General features: G+C 39.5%; 1 protein-coding gene and 1 long non-coding RNA gene across 3 annotated transcripts in view; one reads left to right on the top strand and one right to left on the bottom strand.

Annotated features, from left to right (window-relative positions):
- Window positions 1–22,612, bottom strand: part of LATS1 (large tumor suppressor kinase 1) — a 39,026-nt gene extending 16,414 nt beyond the window's left edge. Inside the window, exons 1-3 of one of the 2 annotated variants that reach the window (XM_070461473.1) lie at window positions 22,292–22,612; window positions 10,908–11,378; window positions 6,047–6,194 (exon numbers count right to left, since the gene is read on the bottom strand). In XM_070461473.1, coding sequence (XP_070317574.1) covers window positions 6,047–6,194; window positions 10,908–11,249 — 490 coding nt within the window. In that variant the 5' untranslated portion in view covers window positions 11,250–11,378; window positions 22,292–22,612. The remainder of the gene's footprint in view (window positions 1–6,046; window positions 6,195–10,907; window positions 11,379–22,291) is intronic. The other variant, XM_070461474.1, reaches the window with a different exon arrangement.
- Window positions 22,613–22,704: 92 nt separating this feature from the next.
- On the top strand, window positions 22,705–24,454 carry LOC139033006 (uncharacterized). Its single transcript, XR_011485627.1, has 2 exons — window positions 22,705–24,012; window positions 24,230–24,454. It is a non-coding gene; the product is annotated as an uncharacterized lncRNA (long non-coding RNA).
- Window positions 24,455–26,287: the final 1,833 nt, after the last annotated feature.

Genomic DNA, 26,287 nt, shown 5'->3' with positions numbered 1-26,287 from the left:
AGATAGATGGGGAAACAGTGGAAACAGTGGCTGACTTTATTTTTCTGGGCTCCAAAATCACTGCAGATGGTGATTGCAGCCATGAAATTAAAAGACGCTTACTCCTTGGAAGGAAATGTTATGACCAACTGAGATAGCATATTAAAAAGCAGAGACATTACTTTGCCAACAAAGGTCCATCTAGTCAAGGCTATGGTTTTTCCAGTGGTCATGTATGGATGTAAGAGTTGGACTATAAAGAAAGCTGAGCCCCGAAGAATTGATGCTTTTTGTGGTGTTGGAGGAGACTCTTGAGAGTCCCTTGGACTTCAAGGAGATCCAACCAATCCATCCTAAAAAACCAGCTTTTAGTTTTGTTGATTTTTGCTATGGTCTCTTTAGTTTCTTTTGCATTTATTTCTGCCCTAATTTTTAAGATTTCTTTCCTTCTACTAACCCTGTCCATCCTAAAGGAGATCAGTCCTGGGTGTTCATTGGAAGGACTGATGTTGAAGCTGAAACTCCAGTATTTTGGCCACCTGATGTGAAGAGCTGACTCATCTGAAAAGACCCTGATGCTGGGAAAGATTGAGGGCAGGAGGAGAAGGGGATGACAGAGGATGAGATGTTGGATGGCATCATTGACTCGATGGACATGGGTTTGGGTGGACTCCGGGAGTTGGTAATGGACAGGGAGGCCTGGCGTGCTGCATGCATTCATGGGGTCGCAAAGAGTCGGACACGACTGAGTAAGTGAACTGAACTGTACACACACACACCCCCCACAGGAATATTAGTCATAAAAAAATAATGAAATAATGCTATTTGCAGCTACATGGATGCAACCAGAGATTATCATATAGCAAAGTAAGTCAGAAAGAGAAAGACAAATACCCTATATCACTTATATGTGGAATTTAAAATATGACACAAATGAACTTATCTGAGAAACAGACTCACAGATATAGATATAGAGGACAGATTTATGGTTGTCAAGGGGGTGAGGGTAGAGGTGGGGGGAGGCTGGAAGTTTGGGGCTAGCAGATGTAAACTGTTATATTTAGAGTGTATAAACAACAAGGTCCTATTGTATAGCATAGGGAACTATATTCAATATCCATTATGGTAATAAACCATAATGGAAAAAAATATGAAAATGAATATATATATATATAAAACTGAATCACTTTGCTGTACATCAGAAACAATGTAAATCAACTATACCTCAATTAAAAAAACAATATACCTCCTATATATACTATTGTGCCTGGGTCTTTTCATTTTAAAAAACCGAAGATTCTGTATTAGTACATAAAGCAGTTAGTACATGTATTAGTACATAAAGCAGTTTTTTACCAAAAAAAAAAGTTATTACAGTTTTTCACTATATGGTTGTACCCAGATTTATTTAATTAGTTTCCCTGATGGCTATTAAAGTGGTTTCGAATCTTTTGGTTTACCCCTCCCCTCCGAAAGCAATGAAGAATTTTGTACAGATATCATTTCATAGATAAGTTAGGTGGGTAAATTATTAGAAATGGCATTATTGAGCCAAAGGATGTGTCCATTTGTAGTTTTGATAAATATAACACTAATTTTAAATATATTTCAGTACAGTTTTTAAAACAAAAAAAGGGATAACTAGCTGAACACTAAATAAGGTAGAGATTTTACAAAGTCTCTATTTAATGCAATTTCCAAATAAACAGGCAAGAAAACAGATGCTACCAAGGGAAAAAAAAATGATGTGTTCAAAACAGTTTTGTCACTTAGAAAAGTGCAGATATAATGTATTTTAAATATATGTAAAATACATTGGTGTAAAATACAATATACATAAATAATATATTCCAGAAGGATTAAACATTTAAATGTTAGAGATGATACCATACAAGTATACTAGGAAAAAAGCAAGGAACATTTGTTAACATTGGGGTACCTCTTTGTACCTCCTGGGAAGGTCTTCCCAAATATGACAAACATAGAGAACAATATAGTAAAAGACTGATAGATTTAAGTACATAAAACACTTAGCACCATTCAAAACAAAACAAATAAGAAACACCCATAAATTTGAAAGGTCAACACCACATTACCGTGATGGGGAACACATGTAAATCCATGGCTGATTCATGTCAATGTATGGCAAAAACCACTACAATATTGTAAAGTAATCAGCCTCCAACTAATAAAAATAAATGGAAAAAAAAACACATGAAAAAAGAAACTGGTAAATATTCAGAACGTGCAGTTTTAGCACTCTGTTTTATCTCGGCTTGGCAGCATCCTGGGGCTATGATTTCTGGGACCGTCACCACTCTGGGCAAGCTGCACCAGTCCTGACCACAGAGGCCTCTCGGCTTCCTTGGAGAGTCAGCAGAAGCCAAACGTGCCAAGCCACTCCCACTTTCACCAGCTAAGATGGAATCCCCGCAACCCTCAAGCGCACTGTGCTTCGCAGCTCAGTCGTGTCCAGCTCCTTACCACCCCGTGGACTGGACCGCCAGGCTCCTCTGTCCGTGGGGATTCTCCAGGCAAGAATACTGGAGTGGGTTGCCACACCCTCCTTCAAGGGGATCTTCCCAATCCAGGGACTGAACCTAGATCTTCCGAGGTACAGGCGGATTCTTTACCGTCTTGAGGCACCACGGAGGCCCAAGCACACTGCGACCCTTACTGCTGAACCGCCCATGAAGATCTGCGTTCTTCTACTTCCCAAACCCCCCACTACTGCCCTCTAGACACTCTTATTCTAGGACGAGCAAATGCTCCTCCATACTGACCTCTGCTCCAAGCTCTCCCCCACCTTCTTAAAGCGTATTATCATCTGCTGACGTTAACTTCCTTTCAGCCCTTTACAGTTAAGGCTTTCTTTAAAAAATAAACTGGGTTAAAAGGTGGAGCTCCACTTCTTTGCTCTCCATTTATGTTTCTAGATCATGGTTATTTCTGCATTCTCATTTAAAAAGCCAGTTCTTTGGAAGCTCATGCTATCTGTGGGAGGTCACATTCATTCTTTTAATGTTCGCTTAATGAACACCTACTTGCTCACCTTCATTCACCCATAAATTCTAACTCTGATGCTCTCCGCTAAGCCCGGACATTCTATAACTTCAACATCCACATAGACAAACCATGAATCACCCTGGTTCCAGGTTCAATCCCTGGTCAAGGAACTAAGACCCTGAAAGTGGTGTGGGACAGCCCCCCCCCCCCCAAAAGAAAACTGGATAAGAATTCTGAAGTATCAAGCTAGGATCTTCAACAAATTCTACAATATAATGGGATACTTTCACTTGGATAACTCAATGAACCTAACTAAACCTTACGTCAAAAACCAGACTTATGATTCTTCTCCACCAAATTCTGTCCTCTGAGCATTCCCTTTCATAACGTGAGGCATCACCACCCATAAAAATGGGTGTATAATGTATAAAAATACATTAAAAGCCTAAGAGTCACCATACTCTGTTATCACCCACCACATGCAATCTGTATCTAGGTACTTATCAATTTTATTCCTCCTCTTTCTTAATTCATTCAATTTTCTCCACCACCATCTCCCGAGTTCATTTCTTGTGTACTGTATTTCTTATCAAGTCTACACCCTCCTTTGCTCTAATTCGTTCTCATCCATTGCACCTATCTTTCTGAAACACAAAGTTAATCATGTCATTACCCCGCATGAAATGCGTCTGCAACCTCCTATTGCACTTAGGATAAAATCAGTAGACAGTCCTGCATAGTCAGGCCCCTATGCACTTCTCCATTCGTATCTTATACTCTTGTTTTCAGCGTTTGAGCCACTTTCATTTTTTCGAATGCACATACCTTACTGAAAGAAAAGTCAAAGCAAAAGTCGCTCAGTTGTGTCTGACTCTTTGTGACCCCATGGATTATACAGTCCATGGAATTCTCTAGGCCAGAATACTGGAGTGGATAGCCTTTCTCTTCTCCAGGGGATCTTCCCAACCCAGGGATTGAATCCAGGTCTCCCGTGTTGCCAAACAAGCCATGCATAGGAACAAACTTCCTCACTAAACCCATCCCCACTAACCCTTTTTTTCTTCAGCTATCAGCTCTATTATCAGTTGAACAGGAAGATTTTCTCTGATGTCCTTGATCAGGTCAAAAACCCCTCTATTGTATAAGTCCACAGAATCACATAACTCTCCTCTCTTCATTCGCACTTGTAATTCTACATGTATTTCTGTATTTGATCTCCCTTATTAGAATCTCACTCAAAAAAGGGCAACAACTTTATACCCAGTGCCAAGCAAAGGGCCTGAAACAGAAGTTGACCAATAAAAACTTGCTGAGTGAAAGAATGAAAAAATTAGGCCTCTTACAAGTCAATTTAAAAAGATAAACACAAGATTAAGAAAAAATTAAAATTTCAATTTAAAGATAATCAATAAACAAATGCTCAAGCCCACCAGTGATCAAAGAAATGTGGATATAAACTGATAGTATTTTCATAACCATTAAACATATGAAAAGGATAATACCTAGCATTTACAAATACAGGCATTCTCACATTAAACTGATTGGGACAGTATAAGTTGGTAACACCTTCCTGGACAGCAATACAGGCATATCTTGGATGGAGAAGGTTGTGGGTTCAGTTCCAGGCAAGGTCAGGAAGGTGAATAATGTGATAAAGTGAGTCATACAGACTTTTTCGTTTCTCTTTGCATAGAAAGGTTATGTTTACCTTATACACACACACACACACACGTGAATATATGAATATATATACACACACACACACACACTATAGTAAGTGGGCAATAGCATTACATCTAAAAAACAATGTACATACCTTATTAAAAATACTTTATTGCTAAAAAAAAAAAGGCTAACCATCATCTGAGCCTTCAGCGGATCATACTCTCTACTGGTGGAAGGTTTGAAACATTTCGAGAATTACCAAAATATGACACAGAGACATGAACTGAGCAAACGCTGCTTGCAAAATGGCACCAACAGACTTGCTTGGTGCAGGGTTGCCACAAACCTTCAATATGTAAAAAATGCAGTATCTGCAAAATGCAATGAAGTGAAGCACAACAATATGAAGTATGCCCATAAGAAAAACTTTCTGTAAGTCTTTGAAAATCTACTTTTACCCAATCACTAGAAAAGTACAAAGATTTAGGTAAAAGGGCATTTACTTCAGTATGTCTGTAATGGCAAAAAAAAAAAAGAAGCCAGGCAAATGTCAAAAACTGAGAGGCTGGCTAAATAACATATGTGATATATCTACCTCACTGTAGCTAAGGGTTTTGTAGGCCATTTAATAGCAATTAAAGTTTTACACGGTGAAGCAAGTGAAAAAAGCAGGTTTTAATATGCCCTCTGCTTTCACTTAAACAATAAACAAAATACAGACATATAAATCCACAGGAAAAAAAGACTAAGAAATAAAACATACCAAAGTCTGGTGGGTATTTATAGTGGTGCTTTATTTCATTTACTTTCTAAATCTATGACGAACATGTTTTACAATAAAAGAAAATTATGTACATGAAAAAGGAATAGTTTGAATGATGATATTTATGGTTAACAAGAAAAATATTTCAGTTGCATTATAACCAATCAAGCAGTTCTCAACCTAGATAGCTGCTTATCAGAATTAACTATGGAACTTTAGGGCCCCAGCAAATTCATTTTGGTTTAACAACTATAATGTTATTATGCTGGCTTGAGACTCTCACTTACTGTGATGCTTTTAACAGTTCCTAAGACAAAACATTTTATATACTTAAATATTTTTAAATATTTAAGGTGAGGGTGGGATGTTCTGAGAGAATAGCATTGAAACAAGTATACTATTAAGGGTGAAACAGATCGCCAGCCCAGGGTGGATGCATGAGGGCTGGTGCACTGGGAAGACCCAGAGGGATGGGATGGGGAGGGAGGCGGGAGGGGGGATCGGGATGGGGAACACATGTAAATCCATTGCTGATTCATGTCAATGTATGGGAAAAAGCACTACAATATAAAAAATAAATAAATAAGTAAATATTATAAAATAAGAGATTAGGAAAAAAAATTGATTGATCACCTGGCTTCAAGTTGGCATTAACAGGTCTGGCAGCTGCTGCGGCCATCTGTTCCCGTCGAGGATCTTGATAACTCATTTTACTGATGAATTCAATTGCGGCTTCAATACTTCTGTTATTAGTTTTCTGAAGAGCTTGTATAACCATATCCTGGCATGAAGTTTAATAAAATTTACATCATATCATTAACAAGAAGGAAAGAACACTATAATTTCCACTAGAGAAGTTCATAATTTTGAGGAACAAGGCCTGAAGCCATAATACTAATGTCCTGTTTGTAAAACTACTATGAGGCGGAGGGGCAAGATAAAGGTAGGGTATTAAGAGGTACAAACTACCATAGATAAAGTAAATAAGCTACAAGGTATAGCACAGTAAAACTATAAAAATCCATACAATCTCAGATTACTGAAAAACAAAACAAACCCTCGAATCCTTCAAATGTTTCTTTAATATTTTCACCTTTATGTAAAGTATTCCTGTTTTCTTCTAGGGGTTTTCCCAGATACAGTCATAATAACATGCTTCTGAATTTCTCATTCTTAATTTCATTTTATATAAACAGAGATTATCAGATTATTAAAAACAGTATCAATCAACATACTGGAAACCACTCTTCTGCATCACGGGAAGTACTTTATTAAACACCTCTGTTGTGTTTATTAGTAAAAGAGCTATGTTGTTCTGGTTCCTACCTTCCTAAGAGTTTAAGGAGACAAATACAGGACAAATGGTAGAGGGAAAACACTCAGACTTTATATGACTATGTCACAAAAGACTTCAGGAGACTAGGTGGTGTGACAGGAAAAAAGGACTTTGAGATCAACCGGAACCAAAGGGTCCGAGTTCCACCAGCCCTGCATTATCTTCTCATGCTTAGAAGCAAAAATACACTCCAGAGACTGGAGGTTTATGAGCCTCACTTTAGGGCTGAGCAAACTTTGGCAACTTGACTTAACATCTCAGAGCTCAATTTCTCTACCTGTAATTCACTCAGAATTGACATGAGGAATACACAAGAAGAGTATGTAAAAGCACAGAAGCACAGTGCCTGGAGCTCAGATATGGGTTGTTCTCCTGCTCTGTTCCTTATCCTTTATGTTATGTAAACATAAATTATACACTAACATGCAGAAAGTATACTGATACACATTTTTCAAGAGGGAGGCAGCTACTTACTTGTCCTATAGTACTTGTCCTATAGGATTTACTATTTCAAAAACTATTTTTAAATGAAAAATGGCTTAGTAAGACTAATGTGTTGAAGACAGTTAGGCAATCATCTTAGACAAAAGGACTAGAGATGACTGTGAGGCCAAGTAAAAAAGGCTGTGGCAGAGACTTGCTGCTTACTCAAGACCTACTCTTTCTTTAAAAAGTTTAAAGAGGATTTTGACCGAAGTTTTCCTTATACCTACAGTGGCCACATGACAATTCTGACCAATGAGACAAAAACACAAGGATTTCTGGAGGAACACTGCTATCCCTGATTTAGGTACTGGTCCTTGTTGTATTCTGTTTCTTAGGCAACAGATAAAAAGGTACAGTGTGGTCACATTTTATGTGATCAGACTTTGCTAATTTGTAGTGAGATACAAAGGATTAGTAAGTCTTACTTTATGTGCAAATTTAAAATAATACAAATCACTCAAATTAAAATTCATCAGGGAGGGCTTAACTTTAAAACTGGTTAAACCAAGTGAACTGCAAACTGTATTTATGCTGTTATCACATGGCAGTGCCATCTCAGTTGGTAAGAACACTGATGCCCACCATTCTCTTTCAACACTGTGGAAACCATATCCTTAAGCGCATTAGAATTTCAGCCTGTGATTTTGATGATTAATAATTATGCTGGCCTTTATTTTTTAATTTTACTGCTATATGTTAAAATATTTGTTACATCTGTAACAGTATCAACCAAGTGCTCCTTATGTGGGGGTATTAGTGCCCGTGTGAAAAAGCACCCTCAAATCAGTAACTTTGGAACAGGTCCTGTATGATACAAAAACATTATGTCCATATTGCTGTGCTTTGGTTTTTCATGCTTAGAAGCAAAAATATATTCCAGTGATTGTAGCTATATGTGACCCAAGAATACAGTGATCCTATTTAATACTTATTCCTATGAGGAAATTAATCTTGAAATATTTAAGGCAAAAAAAAAAAAAAAGGGTAAGTGAAAACTGAATCAGAATTTTGAAGTACCAAGTTAGGATCTTGAACAAATTCTGCAATACAATGGGAAGCTATCAGAAAGAATGATTCAGGAGGCAGAAGAAGTAAACTGCCATACTCTTTATATCACTGCAAATATAAATAATACCATTACTTCCTTATTTGAATAAATGAGAATTGATAAATGTCTAAATGTTTTTAGTAAAGCAACCTTGCTTAAGGGGCTACTAATGTCATAAGGTAAACAATTTTGAAATGTGTGATAGCAGTAAAGCTAACATCTTTGTAATGCAAAGCAATTCTTGTTGTTATTGCCAACAGATAAAGAATAGGGCACTGACTAATGCCTTACAATTCTTAAAACTGTCTACGTTAGAAAAAAATTTTAAGTTCCTTAAAGGTATGGTGGCTTCCCTTGTGGCTCAGCTGGTAAAGAATCCGCCTGCAAAGCGGGAGACCTGGGTTCGATCCGTGGGTTGGGAAGATTCCCTGGAGAAAGGAAAGGCTAACCACTCCAGTATTCTGGCCTGGATGGATTGTATAGTCCATGGGGTCACAAAGAGTCGGACACAACTGAGCGACTTTCACACTAAGGGTATGGAGCATTTTTGTTATGATTCCCTACCCCAACTGATGGGTTCACACATAGTAAGAGTTCCATAAATACATATTTAATTTTTTTCTTTTTTCAGTTTCAATAAAACTTTATTTATACAAGTGGCCAGCCCATAGACCACAGTTTGCTGATCCCTATGTTAAAAGATTCCAAATATTAGTGTAATGAATGAAATTTACCAGATAAATTTCAGGTACATCTGCCAAATTTCTCTCATTTTAAAAACTGTGACTTTAAAAAAGTGACAATTTCAGCATGCAAAAATGGTTTCTGGCTCTGCAATAAGTCAAACTAGTTATGATGTGACTTAATCTGACATACATATTATCACTCAAGGGCCTTTATAGTATAGCCATGTGCTTTCCTAAACTTCCTCTTCCTAGTACTAAGTAAGAGGAAAGTAAAAGATCAATGATTCAGCCTTCTCTCTATTCTCTGCCTTGTGACTAAAGGGTTAGGAAGAAAGTACTCTAAAAAAATCTCCATTCAAGCCATTTCTTTAATCCTCCAACTATTAACCAGGTCCTCTCCTCTACATATATTTTTTGGTGCAAATCCAATATTTTTAAAGCATTTAAATACAAAATTAATAGGAAATAAGATTAATCAAATGAAGAGAAAGGGCCAGAAAGAATCTTTTTTCTTCCTAGTTCTGTTGTAAATTTCCTGTTTCAAATCCATTACTATAATGCATACTTAGGTTCTCATTTTAAAAATTAAACAGAGATAGTTGAAAATGTGGTCACTAGAGTATTAACAAGGTGAAGAAAATTTAAGGGTAATTAATTTTGTGTGGTGAAGCTAAAGGTAATTTTTAGTTTTTTCCTTATGTAGTTGAATTTTGAAGATGGAATAGATAATACTTTTAAAATCAGGAAAAAAGTTAATATAATTTTTAAAGAAAATGTAATCAATGCCTTATTATTCACATTTAGTTATAATTTCCATGGCCAGTTTTTACTTAGAATGATTTCTGCCATTTAAAATACTCATCTGAAGAATATAATCACAGAAAAGAAATTTTATTAGTAACTTAAAACAAAATATGATTAAATAATAATGGCTATGAAAACTTTCAAAATGAGTTCTAAAGGTAAAAATATTAAAGTCAGTATTAATATGAACTGAAATTTCATCAAAAAACTGAAATTCTTGGAGATTGATCAGTAAGTAAATTTTTAGTTTTTGTGAATTTAAGATTTGATCTGAGAGTTATGTGAACATAACTGCTTGATGACACCTCTGACAGTACTTCCTTCTCTGTAACATAAGCTTCAGCTTCATATCCTGAGGGCTATCATTACTTCAACAGCCACTCAGCTCACCATAGCAACTATGACACACAAGCAGATGTCCTTACCCTGACCCCACCTGCAGCTTTCCTCACCTGCACTTTGGCTCTGACTTCATAACCTTTTAAATCTCAGAACCACAGAAAAAAATAAAGACATATTAATTATTTTGCTTCAGTAACTAATGAAATTGTGAACAACATTCTTTACTTGTAGAATGTACATATTTGTATGACTCACTGGAAAAGACCCTGATGCTGGGAAAGATTGAAGGCAGGAGGAGAAGGGGATGACAGAGGATGAGATGGTTGGATGGCATCACTAATTTGATGGGCATGAGTTTGAGCAAGCTCTGGGAGTTGGTGATGGACAGGGAAGCCTGGTGTGCTGCAGTCCAAGGGCTCACAAAGAGTCAGACATGACTGAGCAACTGAACTGAACTGAACTGATGGTAGTTGGTGGTTCAGTCGCTAAGTCGTGTCCAACCCTTGCGACCCCATGGACTGTAGCCTGCCAGGTTCCTCTGTCCATGGGATTCTCCAGGCAAGAATACTGGAGTGGGTTGCCATTTCCTTCTCCAGGGGATCTTCCCAACCCAGGAGTCAAACCCAAGTCTCCTGCATTGCAGGCAGATTCTTTAGGGACTGAGCTACCAGGGAAGCCCTACATATTTGTATACATACATAAATTCTCAAAGGCAACATTTAGGCAGGAGATCACCTAAAGTGCTACACAGTGTAAGGTAAGAAAAATTCTTTTGTTTTTAACAATGCTTACCTCATCAAATCCAGCAGCTTGCAAGTCTTGAAGCATTTGTGGATTAACTTCTGAAGGACTTCGACTTGTTTCATTTGCAAATGGTTGTAGGGAGTTTCGAATTTCCAGCAAGGCTTTATGATGCATCCCAAACTTGGGGGGATTTCTGACTTGCCGAGGATCTTCAGCTGACATTTTACCCATGTTTTGCTCAGCCTTAGCAGCATCTGATGGTTTGGATAAGTTCCTAAGGGATTCCCGAATTTCTTGCAGCATCTGCCGACTGCTGCCAGTGTAGTTACTGGCAGGAAAGGTCTTAGGCCTCATTTGTCTATATCCTTCCGGCTTTTCACTCCTCTTCATGAAAACATCTATATGTATAACCCACAAAAAAGACTTCTGTAACAGATACTGGATTCAGAGCTTTCCCTTGAGCAAAACTTAAAAAAATCTTTTGCAGAAGTCCCCAGGAATGTTACAATTCTTTAAAATCTAAATAAAAGAAAAAAATAAACAAAGCTATAAAGTGACTGACTGATAAAGCAGTGCCATGCTCAGTAGGTATCCCTTTATCCAAGGGGTATACCTTTTAAGACCACAAGTAGATGCCTGAAACTTCAGACAGTACCCAACCCTATATATACAGTAGACCTCTGAACAACATGGGTTTGAACCGCATGGGTCCACTCATGTGGATTTTTTTCAACAAATAGGTATTACAGTACAACACAATCTGGTGGTTGGTTGACTCCAAGGATGCCAGACAGAGGGCTGACTAAAGTTATATTCAAATTTTCGATGGCACGAAGGGTCGACACCCAGCCCCCGAGCTGTTCAAGAGTCAACTGTACTATGTTTTCTCCTATACATACATAACTATGATAAAGTTTAATTTAGTAATTAGGCACAGCAAAAAAATTAACAACTAATAATAAAAGAGAACAACTATGGGAATTCCTTGGCAGTCCGCTGGTTAGGATTCTGTACTCTCATTCCCCCGATGCCTCAAGTTCAATACCGGGTCAGGGAACTAACATCCCACAAGCCGTGTGGGCCCCCCACTCCCTCCAAAAAGATTTATAACAACATACATGTAACAACATGAATGTAGTTTCTCTCTCAAAATACCTTACTGTATAAATGTTATGTCTTAACTAAGCACATGTCATATACTGTGGTGATAACTTTCACAGTTTGAGGTGCAACAGCAAAACTAGTACACATTTCTGTTTTTCTTCTGCACAATCACAATTTTGCATATAGAAGATTTGTTCTTATGGTAGATCTTAAAGTCTCAGCACAGATTTTTTTCTTATTAAGCTGAGAACTTTCACATTAAACAAGTGCTTGATGGCTTTTCTTTGGCATATCTGAATTGCCAGCATCACTACTCTTGTGCTTTGGGGCCATTACTAAGTTCTCTCAGTATCTAGGTTGCATTTCATTTACAGCCATCTAGGCATTCCTTTAGTTTGGGTTTCAACTCCAAGTTAGCCATCATTTTATTATTATTTACCATTCCAAAGATGGTTGTCCTTAATAGAGAGGAAAAAAACAAAATAGGAATAGTTTTGCTTCTCTATGTCAAGACACATTTGCCTTCCACTCCCCTAACACAGAAACTGGTAAATATAGGCAGTGCAGAAGTATCTGTTAAACTAATAAATGCAAGTGATTTACTCCTTTTTACTCTTAAGAAAATATAATTTTGTTTCTTTAAATTTTTAAAAAAAAAATCACCCTACTGAAAAAATTCAAATACCTTGTAATTATGTAAGGTTAGAAGTCCCTCATAATTCCCTCCCTCAACAGAGAATCGCTGTAGTAGGCTGAATAATAACATCCCAAAAGCTAAACACTTCCTAATCCCTGGAATCTGCAAATGTTATCTTATTTGGAAAAAGGGACTTTGCAGATACCATTAAAGGATCTTCAAATGGGAAGATTATCACAGATTATCCGGTTGAGCAAGTACACGCATGAGAGGCAGGGGGAGATTTGATACACAGAAGAGATGGAGCCAATGTGACCACAGAGGCAGGGACTAGAGGGTGCAGCCAGAAGCCAAGGAATGCCAGCAGCCAAATGGAGATGGAAATGACAAGGAACTGCTTTTCTCCTAGAACCTCTGAGGAACAGTGGGCTCACCGATGATTTAATTTTGGGCCAGTGATACTGATTTTGGAATTCGTGCCTCTAGAACTGTAAAAGCATGCTGTTTTAAGCTTTCAGTTTTATAGTAATGTGATTGGGTTGGCCCAAACCCAAACTAACTTTTGGGCCAATCCAGTATATAAGACAAAGGAAACTAATACAATCACTATTTTTTAAAATCACTATTATTAATAATACTGCATATTATAATATTTTACTCAATCAAAATGGGATCACAACACACAAAAGACATTATTCTTTTACCTTATCATCTGAATTTACAAGAAAGGAACATCATGTTGACCAAACTGAAATGACCAAAGAACTCTTTCCTCCACAGCATTTTATGAAATTGGTGCTCTGTGTACTATACTTTAGAAAATGCTGAACCAGAGAGATTCATTCTAGTCCTATATTTACGAAGGACTATATTTAAAGGTGTGTCTCATCAAGGCTATGGTTTTTCCAGTGGTCATGTACGGATGTGAGTGTTGGGACTATGAAGAGGGCTGAGCGCCGAAGAACTGATGCTTTTGAAATGTGGTGTTGGAAACGTCTCTTGGGAGCCCCGTGGACTGCAGGGAGGTCCACCCAGTCAAAGGGAGATCAGTCCTGGACGGGCACTGAAGGGCTGACTGCAGGGAGGTCCACCCAGTCAAAGGGAGATCAGTCCTGGACGGGCACTGAAGGGCTGATTGCAGGGAGGTCCACCCAGTCAAAGGGAGGTCAGTCCTGGACCTTCACTGAAGGACTGATTGCAGGGAGGTCCACCCAGTCAAAGGGAGGTCAGTCCTGGACCTTCAGTGAAGGACTGATTGCAGGGAGGTCCACCCAGTCAAAGGGAGGTCAGTCCTGGACCTTCACTGAAGGACTGATTGCAGGGAGGTCCACCCAGTCAAAGGGAGGTTAGTCCTGGGCCTTCACTGAAGGACTGATTGCAGGGAGGTCCACCCAGTCAAAGGGAGATCAGTCCTGGACCTTCACTGAAGGACTGATTGCAGGGAGGTCCACCCAGTCAAAGGGAGGTCAGTCCTGGACCTTCACTGAAGGACTGATGCTGAGGCTGAAACTCCAGGGCTTTGGCCACCTGATGTGAAGAACTGACTCCTTGGAAAAGACCCAGATGCTGGGAAAGATTGAGGGCAGGAGGAGAAGGGAACAACAGAGGATGGGATGGTTGGATGGCATCACCGACTCGATGGACGTGATTTTGAGCAAGCTTCAGGAGTTGGTGATGGACAGGGAAACCTGGCATGCTGCAGTCCATGGGATCCCAAGGAGTCGGACACAGCTGAGCGGCTGAACTGAACTGATATTTAACTCTGTACTTTAGCAATTACTCAAATGTAGTTACTAACATTCCTAACATCCAAGTGAGTGCACAAGTCATAGAAATGGCTGAGTTCTGGGATATGTGTAAGAATGTGTTTTAGGTTTACACAAATGAATAGTTTACACTTTTTCATATACACATTGAAATATTATACTTGTGAATAAATATGATGCCTGGAACTTCAAAATAATATGATTTTATGATGATTTGGATGAAACAAAAGTAGTGATAAACTGATGATTGCTGTAGCTGGGTGACAGGTACCTGAGAGTTCACTGTACTATTTCCTCTACTTTTGTGTACACTTGAATTTTCCAAAACAGAAAGTTAAAAAAGAAAGAAAAGGAAATGACTCTGGATATTGGAATGGTTCTGATACAAATTATTCTTATTCAAATACAAAGTACACTAAAACACACAGGATTTCTTTAAAGAACCTATCTATTCCATGTAACAATATCATTTCAACATTAGCTTTTCAAGGAAAATAACAGAAACATTTTTAATTAAAAAAAAAAAACCGGAATATAATTGCTTTACAAAGCTTCTGTATTTAAATGTTCATTTCAACCACAAGATGATGTGCATCACTGACTTCAGAAATGGTGAAATGGAGGAAATATGGCATATGTTCATTTTCAATCACTGTTTATTCATCTCTGTGGCAGAGACTATACTGACATACTGCCCTCTATTTCCCAGATTAGCTGCCAAAGCCCTGCAAGTAGATGTCTGTGAGTCAATTCTGGGCTGAGGCAGTTGAAAGCTGGTGAGGTTCTCCATCTGCCATTTTTCTGCTTCAGTGACAATCTAGGTGACATTTTGAGATGGTAGCTTCCTATTTATGGAGGCACTGTAGGTCCCTAAGCCACTGAATGACTTAGAACTGACCCCCACGGGGCTCTGTGTGAGCAAGATAGGATCTCTGATGTGTTAAGTCATTGATTATTTTGGGATTTGTTACCACAAAACAGTTTAGTATTATGTGGCAATAAAGACCATCCAAAACAAGCAGAGTCTATTTATTCAGAGCTTACTACAGGAAGGCAGTTAGCCACTATCACTTGTGTTTAGCAGAGACTCAAAGGCAGGCATGGGAGTGAAAAAACTTTATACTGAAAAAAGAGGGAAGACTTCAGGAATGCTCTACCACAGGGAAGTTGGAGGCCGGCTAACTAGAAGTACAGCATCCTGATTGCTTTGGGAAGCATATTTGGTTTCTCTGCTTGGTCCTGAGGCAAGGTGGCAACTACTGATCAAGACTTGACTCTTTGGGACTACTGCCACTAAGACTGTGCATCCCAGTTCTGTTTTCACATATGATCTGGCCACTGTGTATCTGTATACCTAGTCTCTCATTATCCTAATACAGAAGTTGATACCTAGAAGTGAGGGGCTGCTATAACATAAACATAATATGGTACTGGCTAAGTGGTCAGGCTGAGGGCTTCGAGGGAACTGATACTGGAGGCTGGACAAATGGAGAACCATGTTTCACAGTAGCAAAATATTTGATAAAGTGATTTGCCTGTTATAACTTACAAGGTAACAAGGAGCCCTACTGAACTTGTAGTTCCACGAAATGAGTTAGGAAAAGAGAATCTTAGAAATGTATGTAGGCTGCTATTGGCTATCTGGGAAAGCATTATAAATAAAGGATAATGTCATGAAAGCAGCAGCTTATTTGTAAACAAAAATAGAAAGGGATAGAGTCCAGAAATTTAAAGTCTTGCAGAACTGGAAAAGCAGCTTGCTTCTAGATTGAAACACGAAGGGACAGAAGTGAAAGATTTTGAACACAGATGCTCACTGAAACCTCTTAGCTACCTAAAGTACCTCAGTGGCTTAAAACAAACAACAACAACAAAAAAACCAACATTAAGGGTATGGTCTTCCCTCAAATAACCAATTGAGAAGAGAAACGAGAGTTCTTAAATCTTTGGATGAGGTTCCTAACACATGTGAACTTTTGTATGGTTACTGACACATGGAACTGACTGGAACTAAACACATCAGAGGCTTTCTAACTTTGAGGAAACTGTTTTGTTAACCATTCAAGCTCAAACGAAAAAAACTTTCAGCTCTTGGGCAACAAAACAAAAACCCTTGGGCTCTTAACTTCTTTGAGCAATAACTTAGTCAAAAAAGATCTGCACCTTCCAAAGAAGAATATTTCCCCAAAACTCATGCTTCACAGGTGACTAAGGATGGAAAATGAAAAAGAACTCCCTGGCTCTTGGAGAACAATGGCCAACAGTAACAGAGAACAAAGGATGAGGCAGTTCCTCCCAGGAATCTCCTCTTCCTCCAGGGCTGGTTGCTTTCACAAGATCTGCCTGTGGAGGTTTTAAAATTGTTTTATCAGAAACTGCTATTTCCCATTCTTCTTTTCTTTTTTAAAAAAGATTTACTTATTTACGGCTATGGTGGGTCTTCATTGCTGTACTCGCGCTTTCTCTAGCTGTGGCAAGCAGGGGCTCCTCTCTAGTCGCGACGCAAGGGCTTCTCACTGCAGTGGCTCCTCTCGTTGTGGAGCAAGGGCTCCAGGCACACAGCTTCAGTAGTTGCAGCATGTGGGCTCTAGAGCCGGGGCTCAGTTGCTCCCCGGCATGTGGGATCTTCCCAGACCAGGGATCGAACTGGTGTCCCTTGCACTGCAAGGCAGATTCTTAACCACCAGACCACCAGGGAAGTCCCCCATTCTTCTTTTCTAATAGTAGTGCTTATTACGGCCCTCCTGTCCTTGTTCTACCATTGTGTACACGGTGAGTGAAGGGTAACAGAGAGGATGACAGACAGCAAGAGTGAGGATAACTTCACAGATCTCTGGACCCAGAGGAGCTATATCTGGACCTGATGGAGAGATTACTGGACATACAGAACACAGGACCTGTGTGTGAATCTACCTACTGCTGCTTAGGGCCCAACTTGCTAGCAAGAGTAACACAGTACTAAGAATGTCTTTCTAGGATAGAAAGTATAGTGTTTTCTTGATTCCAAGATACATGCTTTTCCACATTTTAACATTTTTGAAATTGAGCATATCTTAAAATCAATATTAAAAGGAATTTGCCAGCTCCAAAGCAGAGAAGATCTAGAACAGCAGAGAACACATGTAACTTGACCATAAGTAAAAGGTCAAATTTCCTTGTCACTTCAACTGCATTATTTTCACTGGCAGCACCACATGTGGTTGAATCTAGACCTTTGATTAATGCTCAAAATGTCTTTGAAGACATTTCACTATGATGTAGCATTATGTATTCAGAAACTGTCATCCAACATGCAACGCAATTAAAGGCATAAACAGCTGTCAAATTTCAGTGAGATCACAGAATTTTCAAAGGAAAGAGTCTTTTATGAAGGACAAGCACTCAGACAAGAAATATCTGTTAAAACCTTTTGAGTTACCTTCAGAAGTTGTTTAATTTCTAGCAATAACTCACTCAATTCAGATAAAAAAAAAAAACTAAGAGTTTAAGAAAAGAGGAAAGGAAGACAAAACTCCAGTATTCTTCAATATGCCTCAAATTATATTTCAATCATAAAGACAATAAAGAGGTTGAAGATTATTAGCTGGGGTTATAAAAAGTAACACACCATCATGATGTTATATGAAGCCTAAAGTAAATGAAAAGAACTCTAGATTCTGAATGTGAATAAGGCTGAAGCTCAGAAAAATTGAAAGGCATTGAAGGGATAAATGTATGCCATTGAAGCTTAGTTAAAAAACCAAGTTTATTTTCTTTGCCCTGAAAAACTTACTAAAAAGACTGCTTGTTTTAGACTTATTAACGGTATCATGGAGTGGAGGAAACTGACAATTCAACCTCATCTTTTAAAATAACCATATTGAATTACATCATGTAGATGTATCATAACTATCTATCCCCTACTGATGATCCTTTATGTTATTTCCAATATTTTGCTATTATAATGTTTTAAACACTGGTAACTTCAACTGTATTGGTAATATTCCAGTTCTGAGGATGGGTGATGAGTTCATGGATATTCATTTTATTATGCTTCATAGCTTACATGTATACACATGTTCTTTGTACATATAAAAGTTAATAAAAATTGCAGCAATAAAAATTCTTGTGTTGGGACCTCCACTGCAATGGGGCATGGGTTAGATCCCTAGTCAGGGAACTAAGATTCCACATGCCATGTGGTGGTATAGCCAAAAATAAATAAATAATGAAGTGCATAATTCAATCATTTAAAGTAAATTTGCAGAATTGTAACCATTGAAACAATCCATTTTAAAAAAACAACACTTTGTGTGCCAATTACTGAGCATTTCCCTTTAAGATGAATACCTAGAAGTGGAAGGAATTGCTGGGTCAAAGAGAATGTGTATTTAAAATTCTGATACGTATTATTTAGGTTGCCTTCCAAAAAGCTATATTAATTTACAAACCCTCCAACAATGTATAGTTGACCCTGGCATTAACAAATATGAAACTGATATGTGAAAACTCAAGAAGTAGAGAAAAATTTTAAAACAACTCTTCAACACCTAACAGCTTACCTCTTTAACCCATACCACACTGGTGCCAGATGAGTCTTTCTAATACATAGTTCTGACCATGTTACCTCAGTACTCCAGAGCCCTCAATGATTCCTTTAGCTTAGTAATTAAAGCCAGAGATCTGGGTCAAAGAGCAGGGTACAAATCCCAGTTCCACTAGTAACTAGCTTTGTGATCTTCAAATGTGGGCAACAGTCCTATTTAAACAGGGTTATTTTAAGCATTAAATAAGTTTAATACATGTCAAATGTTTAGAATAAGTGCCTGACTCAATAAATGTTATCTTCTTACTCTTTTCACCATCTTACCCACCCAGATTCTCCTGGATGTAACAGACACTCTAATCGAACCAAATTACTTGCTCTCAGCTAATGTACCTTGTGCTTTTCTACTTTCATGTTCTTACTCTTCCTGTTCACTCTTCTTGGGAAAACCTCTGCCATATTTCTTGTAGAAATGATACCCAGCCTTTAAGGTACCATCCAAATGCTTCCTTCATGAAGTTTTTATTGAAATGTTAGTTGTTATCCTATCCAAATGCACTTTGCATAGTCAAATAAAATTTATTTTTCCTGCTAAATCACAAGAGCATAAGATGTCTTGGGGATATATATATATACATATATGTATATATTCTTCAGATGAGAAGATCGATCAGAGAGGTAAAGTGGCCTGCCTAAGATCATATAGCCAGCTGGAGGTCATGCTACAGATGGACTCACCATAACCTGAACCAGTCCAGGGCTCTTTTTATTATACCTACATCTTGAGTCTTCCTAAGGGATTATGATTCTTTCTCTGAAGGAAATCTTCAATTTGTTAGACTGGACTGACAAAACCTCCATTTCCTAGAAAGTCCAGACCTTGATCAAACGTGCAAGGACCTACTGTGTAGCACATGGAACTCTGCTCAATGTTGGGTGGCAGCCTGGATGGGAGGGGAGTTTGGGTGAGAATGGATACATTATATGAATGGCTGAGTCCCTTTGCTGTTCACCTGAAACTATCACAACATTGGTGATTGGCTATACCCCAACACAAAATTAGAAGGTTTTTCTTTTTTCTTTTTAAATAAACTTGTGGATCATAACTGTTCTGACTATCCCATTATTCAACACTTGGAAGTCCAGCTTGCTAAGAGAGTTTTCTGATGTACACAGAGAACAAAATGAGCTCCTTCCATACCCTTCCCCCATACCTTTCCCCTTGAGATTCAAAGCTCAGTATGAGTTCCATTTTCCAGGGATAAAAGGGCTGCATTAACAATAATGTGCCCTAGATTTCTTCCTTTTACAATAAATTATCATATTTATTTTTTTAAAAAGTACAAATGTAAGTCTCAAAACATATCACTGATATCTTGTCCAGCTTTTAAGAAGAATAGATCCCATTACAGAAGGAGATTTCAAAGTGTTACTTAGGTGGGATTGGTTTTATAAAAAGACAGCATGTCTCCATACTTTGACTAAATCAGCTATGAGAACAGAAACAGTAACATGTACCATCTTAGCAGCAAAGCCTTAGCTGCTCTCACAGCAATATTCAAGAATCTCTGCATATTGATGACGTTTTCTCCAACTCACTTTCTAAGAATTTATCAAAAGTGAAAACAATCACTATATTTTATCTTCATGCTGAAAAAGGGTTGCCATTTATACTTGATAAAAATGTTGACCAATGACTAAATTACTTTTGCAGTCAACAAAAATCCCCCATTAATCTAAATGTAATATCTAGAAGGAAAACTAAATCATCAGAGTGGACACTATTCCAATACTACATTTATGCAGAGTAACAAGGAGAAGCATTAAAAACAAAAACAAAGGGACTTCCCTGGTGGATAAGAATCGGCCTGCCAACACCGAGGACACGGGTTCGATCCCCGGTCCAGGAAGATTCCAAACGCTGCAGAGCAACTAAGCCTGAGCGCCACAACTACTGAAGCCCACGCTCTAGAATCTCAGCAAGAGAAGCCACCACAATGAGAAGCCTGCACAGCACAACTAGAGAGTAGCCCCCGCTCTCCACAACTAGAGAAAGCCTGCATGCACAACCAGAAATATAAAAGCAAACAAACAAAAACTTAAAAAAGAGAAAACCGAAGAACCTACAGAAGGAAATCTATATATCATATCAAAAATATGTAGCAGAAGCATTTATTATTTGCTTTTGAAGAGTGCTGAGTCACATTCAATAAATATTCAAGCACAAAGAAAGTGTGCCTTCCCTGGCATGTACCATGATCTACTTTCTTGCAGTAGCAGCTGATCAGGGGAACACAATGCTACTTCTTTTACTGTTAAATCAGTCAAATTCCTCCATTGCCTTAGGGAATCAACAAGCTCATTTTACCTGTCTGTCAACTTATTAAATCACAAATGTAGACACCTTAGCAGAGAATATTCATTCCAATGATAAGAGTCCTACCTCTTCTTCCACATGGAGTTAATTTGATAAAAAAAAATTTTTTTAATCTCCAATATATAATCCATAAAGGCCTGACAAGCTTCTGATTCAAACCCATTTCCCAAACTGGAGTGAAACAATATTATTTGTGTGTGAGATTATACCTATTTCCCACCAGATTTATGAATAACTTCTACCCGATAATATATTTTGAGTAATATGAACATATGGGTCAACAGACATTAAATTTTGCTCCCTTAGAGAAGTCCTTTCAACTGAAGAAAACAACTTTCAATCGGAGAGAATGGGGTGAAATCAAGTCACCTGAAAGTCATTCTTTGTGATACAAATTCTTTTTGAAGTTATAATAAACAGTGTCCCCTTAATTTCCTTTCCTTCCTTTTCTGTGTTTATATATACACTCCTCAGTAATGATCCCTCCAGCTCTCCTACCCCTTCCAACTATGTACAGTACCTTATTTATAGAGGACTGTAAACAGAAATTCGCAGAATTTGTTCAAGGTATATAGCATCTGGTTCCTCTGGGATGAAAGAACCGTGGCTCTTTTGCTGCACATTTCCTTCAGAACCACTTTTCGCTTTTCCCTCCTTCCTAAATACCGCTGACCCGAGCGCGCTGGGGATAAGGGTGGAGGAGTGGGAGAAGACAGTTCGCGCAAGGCCTCCAGCGGCACAGGTCCCTCCCAGCCTAACCTGAACCTCCAAGGCCTCAAATCCCGGGGCTCTTCCTGCAGCCCCGGGCGCGGCCAAGCCTCGCTTCCCCAGGGCAGGGCTCCTCTCAGGTCCGTGCAACCAGCCAAATCGGGCCCGCACTGGGCCACCGCGGCCCGCCCGTCCACAGCAGCTCCTGGACCCCCGCCAGAGGGGATGGGCGTGGGCCCCCACGGCCACCGCCCCGCCAACTCAGGTTCTAGAGGAGAGAGTGCGCCCCACCCGCTACGCCAGCCTCGGACCTACCTGCAGGGGGACAGCGGGGCTCCTGGACAGCGGCCACGGGCCCGAGGGCGGGCGCCGAGGCGGCCGGAGCCCTTCCCGGGGACCCCAAGTATCCCCGAGGGGGCAGGGCGGACAGAGGCGCCGGGGGGCTGCCGCGGGCCAGCGCGGCCCGTCGCGGAGGTCGCGGGGACCTGGCTCTCCCCTCAGCACCAGGCCACCGCCGCCGCCGCCATTTTGCCTTTCACTCGGTGTCGCCGCCGCCGCACTCCCTTGCAGGTTTCCCGGATGTGGGCATTTCCCGGCGTCGCTTGCGCGGGGGCCGAGGACTGGGGGCTTCTGCGCGCCAGGCGGCGGGGAGCGAGCGCGCCGCCTGCGGCCTCCCTCCCTCTGCGGTCGCCCGCTAGTCTGCGCGTCCGCCGGCTGCGTCGCCCCCGCCTCGCGCTGCCCAGTGACTCGCCGTCTGGTGGCGCCAGGCTCCCTCCTCCCAAGCCCACTCCTGTATTTCAGTGTCTCTCTCTTTTCAATTTGAGCTCTTTCTGTGGCCGAGTATAGAATAAAAGATGCGTATCTGAAGGAGTTTAATTCTCAAAAGGAAACAGCAGTGAGCTCTGAAACCTAGCTGTGGACATTCGGGATTCGGGATTTCTAGAGACTTTGAAATAAGTACAATTTTGCTTAGCACTTTCCCCGAGTGAATTCTTGCGTTTAAGAATTTGCTGAATCAGCCGGATTAGTATATTCTCGAACCGGGACAGACCAGGGAGTTTAGAGATTTTGATCGGCCAACCGAATCGGTAGAAGTCATTATTGCCGTAATTGGGATAATGATGACCGCGAGAAGAGGCTTTATTTCTTGTTAGACTGAATTAAAAGTTTCGGATAGGATCATTGAGTTTATGATGTTTAAAGGTCCTTTCCACCCATTGTACAGAGACTCTTTGCCAATTCTGCCTCTAGAAAATATATACAGTTAGTATTTTCAAATATCTCATCCTTTTTTAACTAGAGGAGACTATTTGTTTTTAAGACTTTTCTGATGTTGAATTCGTTGTTGGCTACTGTATGCAGAAGTTCAAATGTGAAACCCTCTGTTAAAAGATTACATTCCAGGAGGGGTTGGTTGAAAATCTATATTCCAGAATCACAGAGTCTGTAGAAAATATGACCCAAAGTGGCCCTAGGTCTTAACTGTCTTCAACTGGAGAACTAGGTAACCTGCAGGGTATCTCAGCCTCAACATTCTATGACTTCTGTCAATCTAATATGTTCACGGGCCTGCTTGCCCTTGCTAGAAGGATTATGTATCTGAAAGAGCAGACTGCTCCCTGAACCTTGTCACCTCTGTCACCAACCCTCAGAACTTAAGCTCTTCATCTCTCTAAACCTAAAGGTGGATATCTCCAAAAACTACTGTCTTTGGGAAAACTCCAGGATAATTCAAGGAGCTCAGGAAATTTCACTATATATTAAGAGGTTGACTCCTGTGAAGCCAAGGGAGAAAAGAGCAGGGGAAGAGAGAGGGAGTGCTCAGAAGAGAAGAACCAACCAACAACATGAAAAGTAGCAGAGACTGGGAGGGGGTGGAAGCGAAAGACAAGGAAATACCTACTAGGAGTGCTGGATGTCTTAAGAATGACAATACACGCCATTGTGTTTGAAGGTCTTTGTGTTTGTGTCGCTGTGATGGAAAACCCTTGGTCCAGCTTTGGCCTATTCAGCTCTTCAATGCTTCATGGAAGAAGGTTATTTTGCTTTTGTTGTTGTTAAGTGTAGTTGATTTATAATATTGTGCTAGTTTCAGGTGTACGGCAGTGACCCAGTTCTAAATGTATATGTTTTTCAGATTATTTTCCATTATAGGTTATTGCAAGATACTGAATGTAATTCCATGTGTTATACAGAAAATCCTTGTTGCTTATTTATGTAGAGTAAGTTGTCTCATTTTGTTTTTATCAACAGATGTAAGGGGTCAAATGGCATGCTTGGGTGATTGCAGGAACAGAGGCAGCACACGTGGAAGAAGTCGCAGAGCACCGTGGTCCTGAGGACACAGGCCTTCCCAGTTCAGAGTATCTTAGGGGAAGGTTCTCAACTGTGAGAAGTCATGTTCTCCACTTAGGAGTGGAGGATTGTGTTCCACCTTCTTGAGAGCAGAGAATCTACATAAATTACTTGGAATGCTGAGCAGATTTGTGTCTCCAGTTTTTTTCAAACATTATTAGTGTGGACTTATGGATATTTCTGTAATAGTTTGGGAGTTTTTAAAATGGATCAAATTTTTCCAGCTTTGGCTGTTAAGAGCTCTTCCAGTTAGCTTCTGTGTCCCTGTGACATACTCCCATCATTGCGAGCTTAAAAAAACAACAAAAAAAACCTTTCTCACTTTCTGGCACTGCAAAATGCTCTAAACTACCTGGTTTATTTCTTGCCCTCCAAGGAGTCTTGGTTCCTTTTATTGGGAGAACGTTGTTAGAAACCAAATCTGGGTTCAAGTTGTGCTCATTGCTACTGAGGTATCCTTGCTTGTAGGATCTCTAGCTAAGAAATTTTGATTCCATACTATACAGGAGTAAGTATAGTGTGTTTTGATTTGTTGCAGCTAGTATTTTACAGTCTGGTATTAATTACAGTTTAGCTTATTTCCATGGTCTGTACAAAAATTGTTTTGAAAACTGATGCATATCTGATGGCTATGTTGGGCTGTCAACCGTTCTTCCCCCCAAGTCCAGTCATGACAGTTTGTAATTAAAATTTTTTACCTGATCAGCTAGATTTTAGTCTCTTCTCCCTAATTCTGTCTTCTCACCCCCACCTCCTTTGTGGCTTTCTCTTCTAATATAGTGAAGTGTTGAAAATGTTTTGATGTTAAGATGACTGTAGTCAAGTATGTGTGTGCATGCTCAGTTACTCAGTTGTCTGACTCTCTTCGACTCTATGGACTGTAGCCTGCCAGGCTCCTCTGTCCATGCGATTTTTCCAGGCAAGAATACTGAAGTGGGTTGCCATTTCCTCCTCCAGAGGATCTTCCCAACCCAGGGATCGAACCTGAGTGTCTTGTGTCTCCTGCATTGGCAGGTGGATTCTTTACCACTGAGACTGTTAGTTTGTTATTTTATTCTGTATTGCCACTTAACATTATGGTTCAGAATGATACCAGTGAAATAGTTTAACAGTTGCATATCATAATTTGGCTCTACCCAGATTTCATTATCTGTAAAACAAGAGCACATCTATTGCTTCAGATCATCTAACTAGTCTGAGCTAGATATCTTGATACCGTAAGCTTAAATGAAGGCTTGATATAAATTCTACACTAGTGAACTTAGTATGCTCCTTAGACAAGATTCTAGAATGGATTATTAAATGGATGACGTTTCCACACTACCTTGAAATAGAAGTGTTAATTCTCAAGGGACAAGGAATTTTTCAATTATGCCAAAATTTGGCTAGGAAGATGGCTATAGCACAGGTGTTTTTCTCACAGTAGCCTTGTGAACAAGATAAATGAATGGGGCCGAATGTCAAAAATCAGGCTGGTTTACAAATATTTCAACAACTATAGCCGAATGCTAATGACTTGGCTGTCACTGATACTTGGGAAGACTCTAGGAGTGTGCCTAAGCATTATAGTCCATTTAACCCAAGGGGATGAAGGTGCAGCAAGCATGCTGGACAATTCTAAAATGATCAGCTTCTGCAGAAAGGACTGAAAGGTGATCATTAGCTCTTTCCTAAAGTGACGTAACACTTGTCTTATTAACCAGGAAGGATGTACCCATTCCAAGAATCAAAACCATTGGCGTTAACTTCAGAATAGGGAGGTATGGTTTAGGGAGTATCAGGTGTGAAAAATTAAAGGTGTAAGTTAAATTAGCAGTCTAATTGGACAAGTATCAAAATAGTTAGAAAAGGCTGAGACAGCCACTACAAAGGAATATTGTACCCAGAACCAAGATAGATTTGTCATACTCTTAGCAAGTCAAGGCAGATAGCACTGAGAAAGTATTAATTTTGGAA

This window comes from Odocoileus virginianus, chromosome 34, assembly GCF_023699985.2.
Source record: "Odocoileus virginianus isolate 20LAN1187 ecotype Illinois chromosome 34, Ovbor_1.2, whole genome shotgun sequence".
Lineage (NCBI taxonomy): Eukaryota > Metazoa > Chordata > Mammalia > Artiodactyla > Cervidae > Odocoileus > Odocoileus virginianus.
This window is presented reverse-complemented; position numbering and strand designations above follow the sequence as displayed.